Source organism: Ceratotherium simum, chromosome 18 (assembly GCF_057802395.1).
Source record: "Ceratotherium simum simum isolate JZ-2026a chromosome 18, ASM5780239v1, whole genome shotgun sequence".
Lineage (NCBI taxonomy): Eukaryota > Metazoa > Chordata > Mammalia > Perissodactyla > Rhinocerotidae > Ceratotherium > Ceratotherium simum.
Window position 1 is genome coordinate 46,960,100 of NC_141917.1, and position 18,519 is coordinate 46,978,618.

At 41.4% G+C, this 18,519-nt stretch overlaps 1 protein-coding gene across 1 annotated transcript in view; it reads right to left on the reverse strand.

The window, feature by feature from the left end:
• DEPDC1B (DEP domain containing 1B) overlaps positions 1-18,519 on the reverse strand; it is a 75,735-nt gene that overhangs the window by 47,576 nt on the left and 9,640 nt on the right. Inside the window, exon 2 of the mRNA XM_004422853.3 lies at positions 16,053-16,318. Within this exon, the coding sequence (XP_004422910.2) occupies positions 16,053-16,318 (266 nt within the window). The remainder of the gene's footprint in view (positions 1-16,052; positions 16,319-18,519) is intronic.

Consider the following 18,519-nt stretch of genomic DNA (forward strand, 5'->3'; position numbering starts at 1 on the left):
AAATAGATTACGGTATATTGATATAATAGAATACAATATGGTTGAGAAAATTCCATGAACTATAATTAACCACATCAACATGGATGAATCTCAAAAATCATGAGAAATAAAAGGACAAGTCAGAGAAGAATACATACTCATTCTTGAGACACAATCTCAAGTTAAAGAAAAATATTGCAGAAACAAATCAAATATAGTTTAAGGATACAAGCGTTTAAGTGTTAAAACAATAAAGAGAAGCAAAGGAATGATTAACATAGAAGTCAGGATAGTGACGACCTCTCAGAATAAGATGATGTAAATTGTGGGTAAACAGGTGTTCACTTCATTATTCTTACATAAATTGTTCGGATACAGGCTATACACTCTTGTATGAAAGATGTTTTTCAATAAAATTGAGATTTAAAAAGAGCAGAGCTCCCTCTAGTGGGCTACATTTGTTTTTCTTTAAAAATTATAAATTTAATCCTAACATTATGATCATGGATTTCAGAATTATAAAGTCCCTGAGAAATGATCTAGTACAAACTCCACATTTGTGCACTGAAGAAGCTGAGGCCAGAAAAGGAACTGGCCACAGCTAATCCTCCTCAGAACAACCCAGGCTCCTACTGCCACCTCTATTGCCACACACTGGTTGGCAAAAAACAATCAGAAAATAATCCATACCAGAACTACTATCCTTCCATGAATTTACTTGAAAAAAATTAGAATTTATTACCTACCCAATCAATAAAAATATGCTAGGGCATGTAAACCACAAGGAAAACATAGTTTATTAATCTTAATAAATTTGACTCATAAATGACAGAGGACACAGTGACTTAAAGTCCTTTCCAGAATATATGCTAAATTGTTCCTTTAGCATCAGCAGAAATTTGCAGCATCTACAGCTTTTGCCAGCCTGCCTCTTTGCCTTAGTAACCTAAAGCCTTCGTACAAAAAAGCCAGCTCAGTAGTGATTATTGTAGGAGCTAAGACTGCTGTTCCCCAGAAACCCATGGGTTAGGCAAACCCACAGCAATTTGCAGGATTTCATTGTGCTCTGTACCCATTCAACATACTTTTCGAGCCCAGTAGTGCTATATAGTACTGTATTACTTGAATGCTGAAGAACTGCTAATGATTACATGTCACAATACTGCTTAAAGGTGTATCAGGAACACAAAGTGTTTGAGGGAAGGAGAATGAGAGATGAAGCTGGAAAAATAAGGACATCTTTGAACTCCAAGCACATCATTCTTTATTCCATATGAATGAAGATTCCATTATGAATAAAGGATTAAATGAGTATTTTTAAGAAGGGGAGAGATGTGATCTGATCTGAAAGACACTCCTACTTTAGATTAGCAATAACTATTTAGAAAATAAATTCCAGGCCGGCCCCGTGGCTTAGCAGTTAAGTGCGCGCGCTCCGCTACCGGCGGCCCAGGTTCGGATCCCGGGTGCGCACTGACACACTGCTTCTCTGGCCATGCTGAGGCCGCGTCCCACATACAGCAACTAGAAGGATGTGCAACTATGACATACAAGTATCTACTGGGGCTTTGGGGGAAAAAAAAAAAGGAGTAAGATTAGCAATAGATGTTAGCTCAGAGCCGTTCTTCCTCAGCAAAAAGAGGAGGATTAGCATGGATGTTAGCTCAGGGCTGATCTTCCTCACAAAAAATAAATAAATAAATAAATATCTTTTTGAAAAAAAAAAAGAAAAGAAATTCCATCTGCAACAGAAGAAAATATATAAAATACCTATGACTTTAAAATATGTGCAAGATTTACAGGGAAAACTACCACCATTTACAACAGCACCAAAAAACATGAACTACTTAGATCTAAATCTAACAAAACTTGTGCAGAGTCTATATACTTTGACCAGAGATTTTCACATATTGAGGTATATGGGGTAACTATTTGGGTTCAAAATTGATTCGGCTTGAACTAAAAAGCCTGACAGGGCCTATCAAACATGTATTGTACATCTGCTTTAACCACTAAAGAATGCACTCTCTTAAGATAAAAATGCATACTTCCCCTGGCCCTATTGGTTAACACCCAGATCAGTCCCTTATCTGACATCAGGGTCATGTTGACCTGCTAATTTGCAACTGAATACCTCTTTGAAACTTTGATGTAAATGTATCCTGGGTATGTTTAATGTATGTTCTTTGTTCTAAAGAGATATCAAGACTGTACTGAAAACCATGGTTCTCTGGACTGCTTTCTAAGGCCTTCCCAGGTTATAATCCTCACTCTGGCTCAAGTAAACTCACCTTATTTCTCGTATCTATAGAACGGTTATTGGTTATTTTGCATCGACAACTTAAAGCTACAAAACACTGCTGAGAGATTAAAGACCTAAATAAACTGAGAGACAGACCATGTTCGTGATTTGTTAATTTGTCAAATCCCCCCTAACTGATCTGTAGATTCCACACCATTTAATTTAAAATATCAATAGAAATTTTTAAAGAAATAAACAAGTTGATTCTAAAATTTATATAGAAAGGCAAAAGAACTAGAATAGCCAAAACAATTTTGAAAAAGAACACAGTTGGAGGACTCACACTACCTGATTTCAAGATTTATTATGAACCTACAATAACGGAGACAGTGTTGTACCGGAGACAAGCTGGACATACAAGAGAATGGAGTACTATATGAATTAAGTCCCAGGACTCTATATGGTGGTGTGTCCCATATACGTATGAACATGTGGCCCAGGAACCAAGGGATGGAAGCAGGAGTAGCCCTACTTCCCAGCCCTCCCAGTTAGAGGGCTCTGCAGTTAAAGGTCCTATCCCCAAAAGAGAAGGAAGTACTCTTGCCAGGAAACACAGCAAGTGCACATGGGACTCCCTGTGGCAGGGCGCAGCAGGCAGGAAGAGCAATCACTGTCACAGCAGGGGTAACTGATCCTGACAGCGGGAGGGTGGGCTGCTCTGACACCATGGGGGCAGGGAAGAACACCTGTGGCACCTCTTGGTGCTTCCTTGTCCCATTGGAACTGTGAAAGGGCATGTGCAGAAACATCAGCCTGAGAAACACATGGTTATCAAGGGTCCAGACTCTTAGGAATGAACTTTTGGGTCACACTACCAGGTAAGCCACCCAAAGCCTGCCAAGGTGATGACTGAGAGTGAGGGAATTTACAATGGAGAGTGGAGAAGGGAGAGGATGAGGACCAGCAGCAGCCATGAGACCAGCAGCAGCAGCAGGGGTTGTATTCTTCCCAATAACCTCCAGCTCCAAGATGTGGCCTCAGGAAGAAAGCCCCATGAACGTGTGTGGAGAAGCAGATGCGTGCAGCACAAGAAATGGACTGTACTGGCCAAGGAGGTGCACAGCTCACATCCCCCTTCAAGAGACCAACAGCCTCCAGGACAGCTTCCAGCCTTTAGCTGCTGTACCTTTCATGCTTCCCCCAGGATGCTTCCAGCACATCAATGAGCACAGCAGGGGACCAGAGACAGGCCAATCCTGCTAGAAGACACAGGACTCCTCTGGCAGGCAACCTTTGTCCAAGGACTCCCTATCGGCTGGCCAAAACGTTCTCAGAACTGCACCCTGTGGTCTCAGGCTCTCCCTACCCAATTCTTCTTTCCCTCTCTGCTTTCACAGAGGTCAGACCTGCATCACAGTCTGAAGGCTCACCCCAGCTCCTGTTCCCTTCCCCCTTGGGGCTCCCCCAAACCCCGGCATTGAATCGCTTGCACATCTAGTCCCATCTTGGCATCTCTTTTTCTTCTCAGAGGACCTGAACTAACAAAATCTCCCATTAATTTGTATCTATCTACGTGTGATGACTTCAGACCACTTCAAACAATTTAAGTGCCTGCTACATATCAGACCTACTAGGCAACAGAGTTACAAGAATTAATGACAGTTCTTGCCCTCAAGAATCTTAGTCTAGCGTAGGAGTAAGCAACTACGGTCTGCAGGCCAAATCCCACCACCACTTGCTTTAATAAGTAAAGTTTTCCTGGAACACAGCCACACCCGCTCCACACACATGGTCTATGGTCACTTTCATCCCACAACAGCAGTCAGGCAGCTGCAAGCAAGGCTCTATGCCCCGCAAACATTTACTACCTGGCCCTTAACAGACAAGTCTGCTGACCCCTGGTCTAGTGGGACCAGAAAGATAGGAATATTTACCTGCCTGTTGAAAAGGCTCCACTGGGGCAAAGACCTTGTCTGTCTTGTTCCCACTGTATCTCCAACAACTGGCACATCCAATTTTCATACTAACTGTTGCAGGAAACCTGGTAAACACCTAAGTCCAGGCTAAGTGACCAGTATATCCTCAAGACAGAAATGTTAGTATCCTTACTTTGCAGATGAGGACACGGCGGTTCAGAGAAGGTAAGCAATTTCTCTAAGATCACATGGGTAGCAGGAACTGAGAGACGGGATTCAAACTCATTATATGGACTCATATAGTCCTTCTATTGCTGAGCTCACGTTACCCTTAACCACAGCTCATTTGATGTGGGAAAGGACTGAGCCACTTTAACTTAGGAATAGAGGTAGGGTGACTATTGCTTAACTCCTTCCCAGTAAAAAGAGAACACCTCACTCACTAACCTTTGAACTTCTTTCTCAATGAATACGAGGCATTGTGCTGGGTATGGGGGTCACAGATAAAAGCAAATTCTTTCACAGCCTTATCTTCAACCACTCCCCGTGTAATGACACCCAACATGTTCTTACATCCTCCAAGCTCACTTATGACGACTGCTTTTATACACGATTCCCTCCACCTTGATCGACCCCTCCCCTTCCTTGCCTGGCAAACAGCTACTGACGCATCAAGACTCAACCCAAGTGTCACCTCTGGAGCAAAACATTCCCTGACTTACTCCAGGAGAGGTGATTCCTCAGTCCTCCCAGAGCACTGAGTTCACATCCTGAGAATGTGAACTGATTTATCTGTCTTCCTAACTAAACCGTTAACTCTCTGAAGATAGGGTCATGTAACCAGTGTTTAGCGCTGTGCCTGGTAAATAGTAGGCACTCCTTAATGCTGGAGAAAGGAAAAGGAGGCGGGAAGAGAGGAGGACAGGGAGAAGCGGCATATGTGAGGATCTAATTAACACCGACCCCAAAACACACTACACAGCGCTAAGAAGAGGCCAGAATGGCAGTATTAATCAGGCAACCAGGGAAATGCTGACTGGACAACAGTTGCACAAAAATGCTTAAATAGACTATGCTCTCTGATACTCACGTAAAACATCTGTGTGGCCTTTCCCACTTGCATTTTGCAAGCTTATCAGCTCCTCAAATTCAGAGAGTGCTATGCACCACCTGTCAACGACTTTTATGTATTTAGTCTTATAACCTGTATCTCAAGGCAAGTTCCCACCCTTCTCAAAAAGTTATGGTTTAGGATTAACTGAGAAAACCTAGTTGATGACTACATGATCTTTATTATTTTGTTTCAGGGTCAACAGTATTTGAGAACTACTCCTGTTAAATCCACCTTCTCTAGCCAAAAGAGCTTTCTCTTCTGTCTAAAATGGGAGCATTCACTGAGCCATGCTCCTTTGATTTTTCTGGATTCCATTGCTCCATTCCCTATTAACGAAGCTCCATTCTCTATTAATGATAATCATTAGGCATCACGAATTCATAGGAAAGAAGCCTGAGTAAGGATTAAAGAAAAAAAGAATTTTAAGTGCAAGTTGGTGAAGACCACGTGGATAAAAAATATATATATACAAAGGGAAGAGACAAAGAAACATGACAGAGAACGTTAAACACAGGAACTATAACCACAAATGAAGGGCCAAGATAGAAGGATAAATCCTGGGTTTGAAATTTTCACAAGTTAATCATCAAAAAGTCTAAAACAGGATGTTGCAAAACAAAAGATTATCAGTAACCAGGAGTTGCCTTTTGTGAGTCAGGACAGCCTATTTCAACACTCTATTTAACACACCCACATGTACTTCTACATGTATTGGCATCCTTTACATCCAAAGATGACAGTAATAATGTAACCTCAGAATCAGTTGACTTACCAGCCCAATAAAGAACTTCCAGCCCCGGGGCAGGTGTAACCAGCCTACTAATTATTAGTGGATTCTGCCCCTGTGCGTCAGGGACTGCCAGGACCCTGAGCGCGGATCCATCCCTGTATCTCAGATGGCTGCGGGCCGGGGCCCGTCTGATCTGTTGCTGTGCTTTCAGGCAGTCCATATACACACAATAATCGTGCAACCATGTCCTAGGCCCAAAATGTCGTCCCAGTTTTGCTCCCTCTACAGGCATTGCTTGTTATATCAGTCTGAGTTCTTGGAAACAGAAACCAATTCCGGTTAATTTAACCAGAAAAGAATTTGCAGATATCCAAGTAGGTGACAAAATCAATAGGAGAGCTGGAGAAGCAGGATCAGCAAGAAAAAAAAAAAGCTGGGACAATTGGGAAAAGGAGGCCACACAGCACACAGAGCAGGAGCCACAAGTGACAGTCGGTGTGAAAGCCACTGCTGGCACCATGGCCTCTGGGTGCCTCTGCCTCGACGCACTTCTGTCCTTGCTCCCGCAGGCCACCATGCTATCACAAAAAATTCTAACTTGCCCTTCCCCAGTGCATCCCTCACTGAAGATTCACAGTGGTAGAGAGGAACATACCAACTGCCCAAAGCAGGACATGCACCTGCACCCTAACTGCTAGAGGAGTGAAGAGGGAGTGTCTCCCCGACCTAGGCTTTCATGGGGGGTGGGGGGGACGGGCCCTGCCTCCCACCAGCTCACACCATCAGGGAATCCCACAAAATACAAAAGGAGTTTAGAATGCTTGGCAGCAAAAAAAGTCAGATGTCCACCATGTATTTTTTTCATCATTACCCCACAACTCTGACACTGCAACCTGGACATCCATCCTTGAACCTTGTGGGAGGGATGGGTACACAGACTCTGAGACACTCACCCAGCTCCAGAGGCTCCAAACTCCTAGAGACATTAAATAGGAACAAAGCCATCCCAAAGACTCAGAAGCCCACTAAGGGCAGATGTGTCTGAAGAACTACAAGGTATTACGGACTGACAGTTGCCTGGAAAAAGACTGGAGTTACATTCCAGGCCTCAGTAACAGAAAATGCTAAACATTAATAAAGATTCTAAATGAAAATAGCAATTTTGGATTAATGAATAATACTTTTTTAAAAAATCACACTTCAGACAAATCTTAAAGCCTACAGGGGAGTTACAGGGTCTAGCCTGGAATTTGGCTATAAAATGTGGGCCCTTGCTTCCTTTTCAGCCCCACAGCTAGCGTTCTCATCCAGGCAACATCACCCCCACAATTACCCTAAAAATCTCACCAGTTTCTCTGCCTTACAGTCTATTCTGTTACTACTATTCATTCAATTCTATTCTAGAAGCCACTTCATTCCTCCTCAAAACACTGACCTTGGCTGCTTTCTCCTTTTAAAATAAAAGTTTACTCGACCGCCAGGTATTTAAGAAACTCCACCAGGGCCGGCCCCATGGCTTGGCGGTCAAGTGCGTGCACTCCGCTGCCGGCGGCCCGGGTTCGGATCCCGGGCGCGCACCGACGCACCGCTCCTCCGGCCATGCTGAGGCCGCGACCCACATACAGCAACTAGAAGGACGTGCAGCTATGACAGACAACTATCTACTGGGGCTTTGGGGGAAAAATAAATAAATAAAATCTTTAAAAAAAAAAAAAAAAGAAACTCCACCAAATTTATCCCTATGACTTTCTTTTTTTTTTTAAATTTTATTTATTTATTTTTCCCCCAAAGCCCCAGTAGATAGTTGTATGTCATAGTTGCACATCCTTCTAGTTGCTGTATGTGGGACGTGGCCTCAGCATGGCCGGAGGAGCGGTGCGTCGGTGCGCGCCCGGGATCCGAACCCGGGCCGCCAGCAGTGGAGCGCACGCACTTAACCGCTAAGCCACGGGGCCGGCCCTCCCTATGACTTTCTGACCTGAAACTTCTTCTGCCGCCTGGTCAGTCTCCTCCCTCTTCTCCCTGTAGCGCTGACTTATGCATTTCTGACTGTGAGCCTTGGTCTTGTGATCCTTGTCAGCTGAAACCTCCTCCTTCTTCCCATCCCTTCTTATCATCTGTATTCTACCCCATTCTCAAGACCCAGGTTGAAGTTTTCCACCCCCTCCTCCAGGAGGTCTCAAAACCCTCCGGTCCACACCCACTGGGTCACAGACACAATTCCTGCACTGGCCAGGCAGACAGCAGAATCACGATACAGTGTGGGATCACGTAGGGAAATGGTGGGGAGTGGGGCAACTGCAGTGGGCTTGCCCCATCTCAAGACTCTCAGGTGCCATGTGCCTTATACAGTGAAATGTGTCAATTATTGCTCAATAAACTGGAAAAAAAAGACTTTCAGGTTCATAATTTTTTAAGACACTGTGTTAGAAGCTAATAACATTAGGCCCCTCTGATGGAGGGACCTGGGTGGAGAGTTTGTTTTTTCTATATTCTATTCAGTTCCATATTTATTTACTCCAATTCTATTTTTACACTATTTGAATTATAGCTTTATGATATTTTAGTTTCTGAGAAAGCAAAATGTCCTGGTGTCCAAGATTTTTTGGCTACTTTTGTGCCTTCTCTCTTCCAGGTGAATTTTGACTCTCCAGAAAGCAGGAAGGATAGTGGTATAGAGGTAGAGGTGACAAAAAAGAACTCATCCTGTCATTGTAAACTTTCAAACAATACGATTTAGTCACCTTTTACTGGAATGATTAAAAAATCTGAAAATGAGAACAATATATACTCGTATAAAATTAAGAGGAGAGAAAATAACTTATGCTGTTTTTTTAACCCTCTACCCAGAAATAATGACTGTTAACATTGTGATTTTTCTATATTTTTTGCTTAAGATTTTACATGGGAAAAATAAGAATAAAGCATTGTCTATTCTGTTCTTCCTCCCTCTGCTCCTCACTCTCTTCTATTGTGCATGTGAAAGTTACTTGGCTTTTTCTCACGCAGGACAAACTGGCATTTAAGATACAAAAAAGCAACATAACTTTAGAATAAAGGTAATAAAAATAAGAAAGATCCAATCCAAGTTCCAGCCCTAAACTCTCCTGGGGGAGCGAGGTAGAAGGGAGCTTTTCATTGTATATACTCTTTTGTACTTTGTAAATTTTGAACCAGGTGAAAGTATTACCTTCACAAAATACACGAAATTGAAAAATAAAAATGAGAGAAGAAAATTTTAATGACTAAAAATACTATGCCAGCCCGACAAAATAGATGTGTCAACCCAAGGACTGTCAGTGTAGAACCTCTAATTTATTATTTGTTACAGGTTCATTTTGGTTAATTAAATACTGCCTTGGTTCTGCTACTTTTTCATGTATGTATACTCTCTCTCAATAGAGATAGCAAAGTTGGGAAGGAAAAGAATCATGTTATATTTCTTTTCTATCTCCTTCATTGCCTTGGATTGGGAAACACAGGTGATAAGTACTCAATATTTTGAATCATAAAAGTTTAGAATTAAAAAAGACCTTAGGGGCCAGCCCGGTGGCGTAGTGGTTAACCGCGTGCTCCCCCTTGGCGGCCCGGGGTTCGCAGGTTCGGATCCCAGGCGCGCACCCATGCACCGCTTGTCAGGCCATGCTGTGGCGGCGTCCCATATAAAGTGGAGGAAGATGGGCACGGATGTTAGCCCAGGGCTAATCTTCCTCACATACACACACAAAGAAAGACCTTAAAGATCTAGTCCATTCCTACAATTTTAGATGAAAAAACTGATGCCTACAAAGGCCAAGATATTTATCCAACTATTACACACAAGAACCCAGGATTTGATGAAATGAATAAAAACGAAAATCACACTCAATTTTGAGCTTCAGTATGAAAACAAAAGACATCCACTAGAGGGAGCCAATAGTCCCTTAACTTGAAGAAGTTCCTAAAAACCGTTCCCTTCAAAAGACCTAGAGGGTACTAACGAAGAATTTTTCCCAGAATCACAGAAAATAACTAAAGAGCCATCTACTTCAAACCAATGTAAATTCAGATTCCCCTTGCTAGAGGTACAAATAGAGACTTTTCAAATCTCCAGTATTAAAAAAAGTCATCAGCATATAGTAAAATTGATTTTTTTTTTTTCTCGGTATACGTTATGCATTCACCCATTGAAGAAGTTTGGGATGTTTTCAGCTATTGGCAATTATTAACAGAGCTGCTATAAATATTCATGTACAAGTTGTTGTGTGAATGTAAGTTTTCATTTCTCTGTGGTAAATGCTTAGGAGCAGGACTACTGAGTCATATGGTAGGTATGTTTAACTTCAAAAGAATTCCCAAAAATAAAACCTGCCAAACTGTTTTCTAAAGTGACTACCTAGCAGTCTAGGCTCCCCACTAGCAACGGATGAGATTTCCAATCGCTCTACATCCTCACCAGCTCTGGATGTTGTATTTTTATTTTAGCCCTTCTAATAGATATGTAGTAGTATCTCATCATGGTTTTAATTTGCATTTCCCTAATGCTAATGATGTTAAACATCTTTTCAAGTGCTTATTTGCTATCTGTATCTTTGGTGAAGTGTCTATTCAAGCCTTCTGTTCATTTTTTAATTGGATTGTTTGTTTTCTTACTGCTTAGTTTTGTAAGCTCTTTATATATTCTTAATATATAAATATAAATATATACAATATTAGTATATAATATATAAATATAAATATTAAATATACCAGTCCACTGGCATATATATGGCTTGCAAATATTTTCTCCCCATCTGTAGCTTGTCTTCTCATCCTCTTAATCGTGTCATTCACAGGGCAAAAGTTTTTAATTTTGATAAAGTCCAATTTACCATGTTTTTCCTTTTATGAATCATGCTTTTCCTTTTATGAATCATGCTTTTGGTGTCATATCTAAGAACTTTTTGCCTAGCCCCACAGCATGAAGATTTTTTCCTGTTTTTCCAAAATTTTTATAGTTTTACATTTAAATCTATAATTTACTTTGAATTAATTTTTGTATAAAGTATGAGGTTTAGACTGAGGTTCATTTTTTGCATACAGATGGACAGATGTCCAATTAATTGTTCCAACACCATTTGCCAAAAAGACTAATCTTTTTCCTTTAAATTGCTTTTACACCTGTCAAAAATCAATTGGCCATTTTTGTGCATTTCTGGACTCTATTCTGTTCCACTGATGTAAGTGACCAGCCTTTCACCAACACCACAGTCTTCATTACTGTGGCTTTACACAGCAAGTCTTAAAACCAGGTAGCATGATTCCTCTGTTTTTTAAACTAAGAACTGTGAAAGTAACATTATTCAATAAAGCTGGCAATATCTACAGAACAAATTTTAGGTTCAAATTAAAATCAGTATTTTGGAAATAAGCCAGAAAAAAAGCAAATATAAGGGGGAAAAGACAGAAAGAAAAAGAGAGAGAAATGAAGTAGGAGGAAAAGAAAAGGAAAAAGAAGTAGGAACATGACAGTGACACGCATAAAGAGGTAGAAACAAAGAAGACAGAAAAAAAGCAACAGGGAGAGACAGGAGAATAAAGGGAAATGGTTCCCTACACATTGCATGGCAACCACCACACCTGAGCCAGTGAAGTCCTCTCTGTACACTGGAACACCACCTCTGGTACAACCACCCACCAGAGACAGCATCAGTAACAAGAGAGGGCAAGGGCCAGGTGTAGGCTCCAGACTGAGGAACCCCATCCTGCTGAAGCTCTAGGACGGGCCCAACACTTCCCTCATTAAATAGCCCAAAACAAGCAATTATCAAAATACACTTCTATTTTTATATAGCCAATTACATTAGGTTTAAATAATCCTACATAATCCTACATATGTTCACATACATATATAGGCAGATTCAATGATCACTACAGAATTTCTTTAACTAGAACATGCCTGGTGTTTTGTCTAGATGCTTCAAAGAGAAAAATGTCTGGTTCTCTGAGGATGAAATACCCACCCTGTCCACTTTACAGGGTTGTCATGAAGATCCAATGAGATCATGGAAGGGAAGCTGCTTCACAAACTGAAATTTCGTGTAAAAATACAAGGTGGTGTAACTGATTCTCCTCATCAGAAGTCTAGGGCCACGAAGCTTGGTAGACACAAACGACAGCATCTGGCTCAACTACGAGGGCCTTTCCGTGAAATCTAAAACTGTCTTCACCAGCAGCACATCCAGAACTCTTTCTAGTCATCGGGATTAGTAGCAGGAAAGAAGTGGTTCCGTAAATAGCTCTGGGCACTTCTCTGCAATGTCTCCTCTGATTATTACGGACATTCAAACATTGATCTTGCTTTCCTTTCCTATGCAGTAAAATTCACTATCTCCTTCTATTTTCTATACTTAACTCTTTGATTCTTGAGGAAAAAATTCATGGTTAACAAATGTAAATGCAGTCACAGAACAAATACGACATACATTTTTCTAAACTAGAAATAAGATTTGACACATTCCAAAAAAAAAGCTTGACTCATCATTTCTGTTATAAAATTCTCTAATGTGTGTGTGTGTGTATATATATATAATTTCTATCTTTAAAAAATACTGTAAGAGCCTTTATATTTCATGTAGCTTTCTCTAATTATGCCTTTCTCTAACTCCACACCCAGGAAACCACCTATTCCCTGCTGTATTTATAAATACAGGCTGATTATGTTTACCTTACCTCCTTTAGTTGAGAACTTCTTGAAGAAGACAGCTGATCATTTAATATGTATTACATAGTAATACGTTACTGGAATTCTGTGTTGACTACACCAAATGTTTCTTGTTTATTATTCTGTGTTTACTCATTCACTCACTAATTTATTTAATAAGTTAAGTCAACTTCCTGCTGTGGAAATGGAGGCAGTATGGCATACCACAGAGCACAGGCTTCAGAGAGAGACCTCAATTCAAATCCCGACTTCCACTACTAGCTGAGTGACTTTGGCGAAGTTAGTAACTTTGGCCTTATTAATTTCCTAATCTTTAAAATTAGGATAATACCACTACATCAACAGGTGTTGAGTTAAATGACAATTATGTGACGAGTCTGGCACATCACAGGTGCTGTAGACTGTTAGTTCCTTTCTTCCCAGCAAGAGCTCTCAATACCTGTTGATACTACTTATAAAGGCTCCTCTTCCATAAACCTTGATATTTAAAAGCATGTTCTGAAATTTCTGCACCTTATTGACTCTCCATCTATTTTCACATCTAACCTGCCTCCAGCTCCTGATCTCCCTCGTCTGCTTTCATTGTAATCTGGCAGTAGTACTATTCAGCTACGAAAAGCAATCAGCCCCCATTCTTCCCTGGAGCACTGGTCTGCAGCTGTGAGGACCCTGCACACCGGTCCCAGAAGCTGCATGTGTGCAACAGCTGCTCCACACTCATCAGCTCACTCTCCATTCAAGGCACATGCCCCTTCACAAATGATTTACACGTCTACATAGATTTCATCCCAAATTAATCTGAGAAGTTGGCAAACATCAATGGTTAACTTACAGAACTTCCACTCAGGAAAACGGAAAGCTATGAGTTTTCAGGTGGTAAATAATGCAAGAAAATACTGTTCTCATTATGACTCACAAGTATTTCATAAGAGAAACTGGGCAAAAAATCATTATTTAATGGATGAATTTAGTCTGTCTGTGCACTCTGTTTTCAAGGGGGATATATGATTACGTGGCCAGCCCCGGTGGTCTAGTGCTTAAGATTCAGCACTCTCATTGCTGCCGCCTGGGTTCAGTTCCCCATCGGGGAACCACAACACCCGTCTGTTGGGTGTCATACTGTGGCAGCTGCGTGTTGCTGTGACGCTGAAAGCTATGCCACCAGTATTTCAAATACCACCAGGGTCACCCATAGTGGACAAGTGTCAGCGGAGCCTCCAGACTAGACAGACTACAAAGAAGGACCTGGCCTCCCACTTCCGAAAAAATTGGCCATAAAAACCCTATGAACAGCAGTGGAGCACTGTCTGATATAGCACCGGAAGGCTCTGCTGTACACAGGGTCACTAGGAGTCAGAATCGATTTGATGGCACTAATAACAAACTTGAGTAAGTCTTCATATTGAAGGGAAACACACTCTAACAGTCAGTGCTGGGTGGTCGGCTCCCAGAGCAGGCTCCTATTTTACTCTCTGGAGGACTCTTAAAGCCTCACGGCGGCTAGCCCCGTGGCTTATTGGTTAAGTGCGCACACTCTGCTACTGGCGGCCCGGGTTCGGATCCCAGGCGCACACCGACGCACCACTTCTCCAGCCATGCTGAGGCGGTGTCCCACATACAGCAACTAGAAGGATGTGCAACTATCACATACAACTGTCTACTGGGGCTTTGGGGAAAAAAAGGAGGAGGATTGGCAATAGATGTTAGCTCAGAGCCGGTCTTCCTCAGCAAAAAGAGGAGGATTAACATGGATGTTAGCTCAGGGCTGATGCTCCTCACAAAAAAAAAACCCTCATGGGACTCGATGGATAGTATCCAATTTAAGGTCACAGTAGAACAGATTGGAAGTTACTCACCCAGAGAATCTTTTAGAAGTGTTCTAGCTAAATCTTGACGGTACGGTACAAGCAATTAGAATTTCCCAAGAGAAATAATCACTTAAGAATCCCCAATGAGAAGGCATATGGAACCAGGGCTAGAGTTTCCACTGCCTGATGCTAACAAGCACTATGGGCCAGAATAAGCTAAAATCACCCAAGATCCTCATTAAAAGTTGGATCAGCAAGCCGGAAATAACTGCCAAATAGAGAGACAACTAATTGCCCAGATGACAATCTTGTTTTCTAGAAGCTGGAGACTGCTGATGAAACTCTGAGAAATTAGATTCTAAATGTACAGCACTGTCTGTTCTTAGCCTTGCTGACCACTCTCACGCTGCTCTGTAGCCTCTCACAGCAGTTAGTCCATGAAGAAACCAAAGAAATGGTTCAGGTAGGAAACAGCCAGGTTTTCTCTGCTCACAGCCATGGGTCCCAGTGGCACCAAAACACCCTCATTAAATGTGTTATAAGAGTATTCCTGGGGCCAGCCCTGTGGCCTAGTGGTTAAATTCAGTATGCTCCGCTTCAGTGGCCCAGGTTCAGTTCCCGACCTAGGTTTGGTTCCCAGGCACAGACCTACACCACTCATTGGTGGCCATGCTGTGGCAGCCTCCCACATAACAAAATAGAGGAAGATTGGCACAGATGTTAGCTCAGGGCGAATCTTCCTCAGCAATAAATAAAAGAGCATTTCTTATTTTTCTGTTGGAGTAAGAGAAAGCAAATATTAAAGGTCCATGTTCTCCATCTCTTCTTTGAATCTCTCTCAGGTTCTTAGCGCTTTGGTACGCCTCTCTGTAGATAACTCAACAGTTTCTCTTTTCTGGACTTGTGTGACTTCATTCCTCTTTAGTCTTCTTCCATTCCCTGAATCTTAGGTAGGTCCCCTCCACCCCCATAAATAAAAAAACCTAGTGTGCAATGAGAAGGAAAGTGCAAGCAGAGAGACATCCATTTTCCCTTGGATTATCTGGTGGTAAGTGTCCAATCATAAAATAGATGGAAACATGAACAAAAATGTTTGGGGAAAGCAGACATGCATTGCCAGGATTAATCTGAGACCTCAGGGAATTGGAGAACAATTCTTTGTATAGGCCCTGAGCTCTGCTTAAAGATCAGACCCACTGCGCCCCTAACCCCCTGAACACACACCTTCTCATGGCTCAGAAAGGCCCAACTCAGAGCTACTGTTTCACCCTTTCAGATTCTCCAGGAGTATTAAGCTATTGTAGCCTTCCTCCCTGGTATGCAAAAGGCATGAAAAGATTTCCTGACTGAAAAGTCACTGCAACAAGAGACTGCTGTGGGGTGCTCGATGGAGCCAGGAAACATTACAATTGGTCTTACTGTAAGGACACATTCAGTTCTCCACTCAACAAATCACAAGTAAGAGCATCACTCCAAGGAACATGGTAAATTCTTTCACCCGAGGAAGCTTCAACAGACTCTGACCAGATCCATCATCCTCCCCATCATCCTTCCTCCCCTGCAGGGTTTACTTGTCATTACCTATACAAGTGACGGTTGTCATCAAAATCCTCCTGACCCCATTTTCCCTTGATGTCTTCAATAACATGATTCTTCAGGAATTTTTTTAGCAGCTGGACCGTTTGTTTGCGAGTCACTTCAGGGCCAAAGTTCTGACTGCACCTCAGCAGCTCATGTAGCCAGTCCACAGCTTCGGCCGCCGTGAAGCAACGTTCATAACTTTTGAAACGACAGCGATGTTTCCGCAATGGCATCCTAGCGCGAAAAAGCTCAACTGTTTCATTCCACTAGGGGAAAAAAGAAAGAAAGGCATTTAGTAATCAAAGAATTTTTTTTAAAGGTTATTACATCCCAGATATTTAACACAATGAATGCAATTTTTCCATTTATAAGACTGCCTTAATAACAGATGGAGCCTTAAAAGTTTTTAATTTATAACCTTCACACTCTAAAGAAAAAGTAACTTTAAAAAATGCATTTATTCATTCAATAAATATTTACTGGAGATATTACCATCAAGTTGTGCTATTGTGTGAACTTAAAGGATTTTTACATTAATGAGAAACATATCAAAAATAGTGGTAAAACTGAGCCTAACATGCATAATTCACTTCTTGGAGCTCTATGTTTAATATGACTTCACCTCATTCAGCAAATATTTACTGTTTATTACATGAAAGGTATTGTATGGGGAGAGGAAAAGAGAGATGCACAAGATATAGTGCCTGATGTCAAAGCATCCTTAAAAACTCTGCAGAATATTTTCCTATTTAAAAAAAAAAAAAACCTAGACACCCAGGCCTTCATCAGCCATCCCTAAAATAAACGAAATGTTCACATATGGTGTTCTTCCTACATAATTACTCTAACATCTTTTTAGGACCCTAGGCTTCCCATCAGTCCTCCTAAAAGTCCTGAAATCTCATAGTCTTACTCTCATAACCATTCTCTCTTCTCTTTCAAGTATATCACTTTACAAACCCTGAGTCTTTTATTATTCACCTCCCTTCTTATAGAAATCAGATTTTCTGATTTCACCTTTTTCTTTCAACCAGAGTTCTAATCTGAGCATATTCTTTTTATTTCGCCCAGCATTAGGTCTTTGTTTTCCCTTCTGATCAGAACTTTTCTTCCAGGCTTTTCTTCATACTTTCTACTGCCCAACCACCTCTGTAACGATTGTCCCATTTCTCTTCTATGTTTGATGGCTAACTTTCTCAGTCACAGTAATAATTTCTGAGTATACAACACCAGGTGCTTAAAGGGCGGAAGTAGGATCAGTTGCAAGCATGCGCCCTGGACATGTAGTACAGTGCACCACACGCAGTTGGTATTCAATAATAAATGATTAATTGGTCTTTCACTTTTCTACTTTTTTTTAATCACCTTCTAACTTCAGACAATTTAATTCCACTCTGATTCTCAATTTTTTAATCACCTTCTAACTTCAGACAATTTAATTCCACTCTGATTCTCAATCATGTCTTCCTCCTGGCCAAATTCTAACATCTTTTTGCCTTATGCATATTAATCTTTTTCTTCATTTGACACTGTTATAAGCCACGCTTCAAGTTAAGTTGGTCCAGATTTTAAAGGTTTTTTTAACTTCTTAAAAACACACACAGAGGCCGGCCCCGTGGCTTGGAGGTTGGGTGCGCGCTCCACTACTGGCGGCCCAGGTTCGGATCCCAGGCATGCACCGACGCACCACTTGTCCGGCCATGCTGAGGCCGCGTCCCACATACAGCAACTGGAAGGATGTGCAACTATGACATACAACTATCTAATGGGGCTTTGGGGGGGGTGGAAGGGAGGAGGATTGGCAATAAATGTTAGCTCAGAGCCGGTCTTCCTCAGCAAAAAAAAAAAAAAAAAAAAAAAAAGAGGAACATTAGCACGGATGTTAGCTCAGGGCTGATCTTCCTCACAAAAAAAAAATAATAAAATAAAAAAAAATAAAAATACACACAGAAACAAGGCAAGCCACGCAGTAAGATAACATATAACCAGAAATTCAAAAACAAAACAAAACAAAAAATTCAAATCAAGAAAAAAAAGACAGACACTCCAATAGAAAAATTGAAAAAGTCATACACAGGCACTTCACATAAAAGGATCTCCAAATTTACCATAACATAGGCAAAGATGTTTAACCTGATTAATTATCAGTGAAATGCAGGGGCCAGCCAGGTGGCGTAGTGTTTAAGTTCGTATTCTGCTTCAGCGGCCCGCAGTTTGCAGGTTCGAATCCTGGGCACTGACATACACACTGCTCATCAAGCCACGCTGTGGTGGCATCCCACATACAAAATAGAGGAAGATGGGCAGAGATGTTAGCTGAGGGCTAATCTTTCTCAGCAAAAAGAAAAAATTTTTCATTCTAATTATCAGTGAAATGCAAAAGAAATCCATAACGCGATACCACTACACACCTACAGAACAGCTAAAATGAAAAAGATAGGCAATACTAAGTGCTGGTGAGAATGTG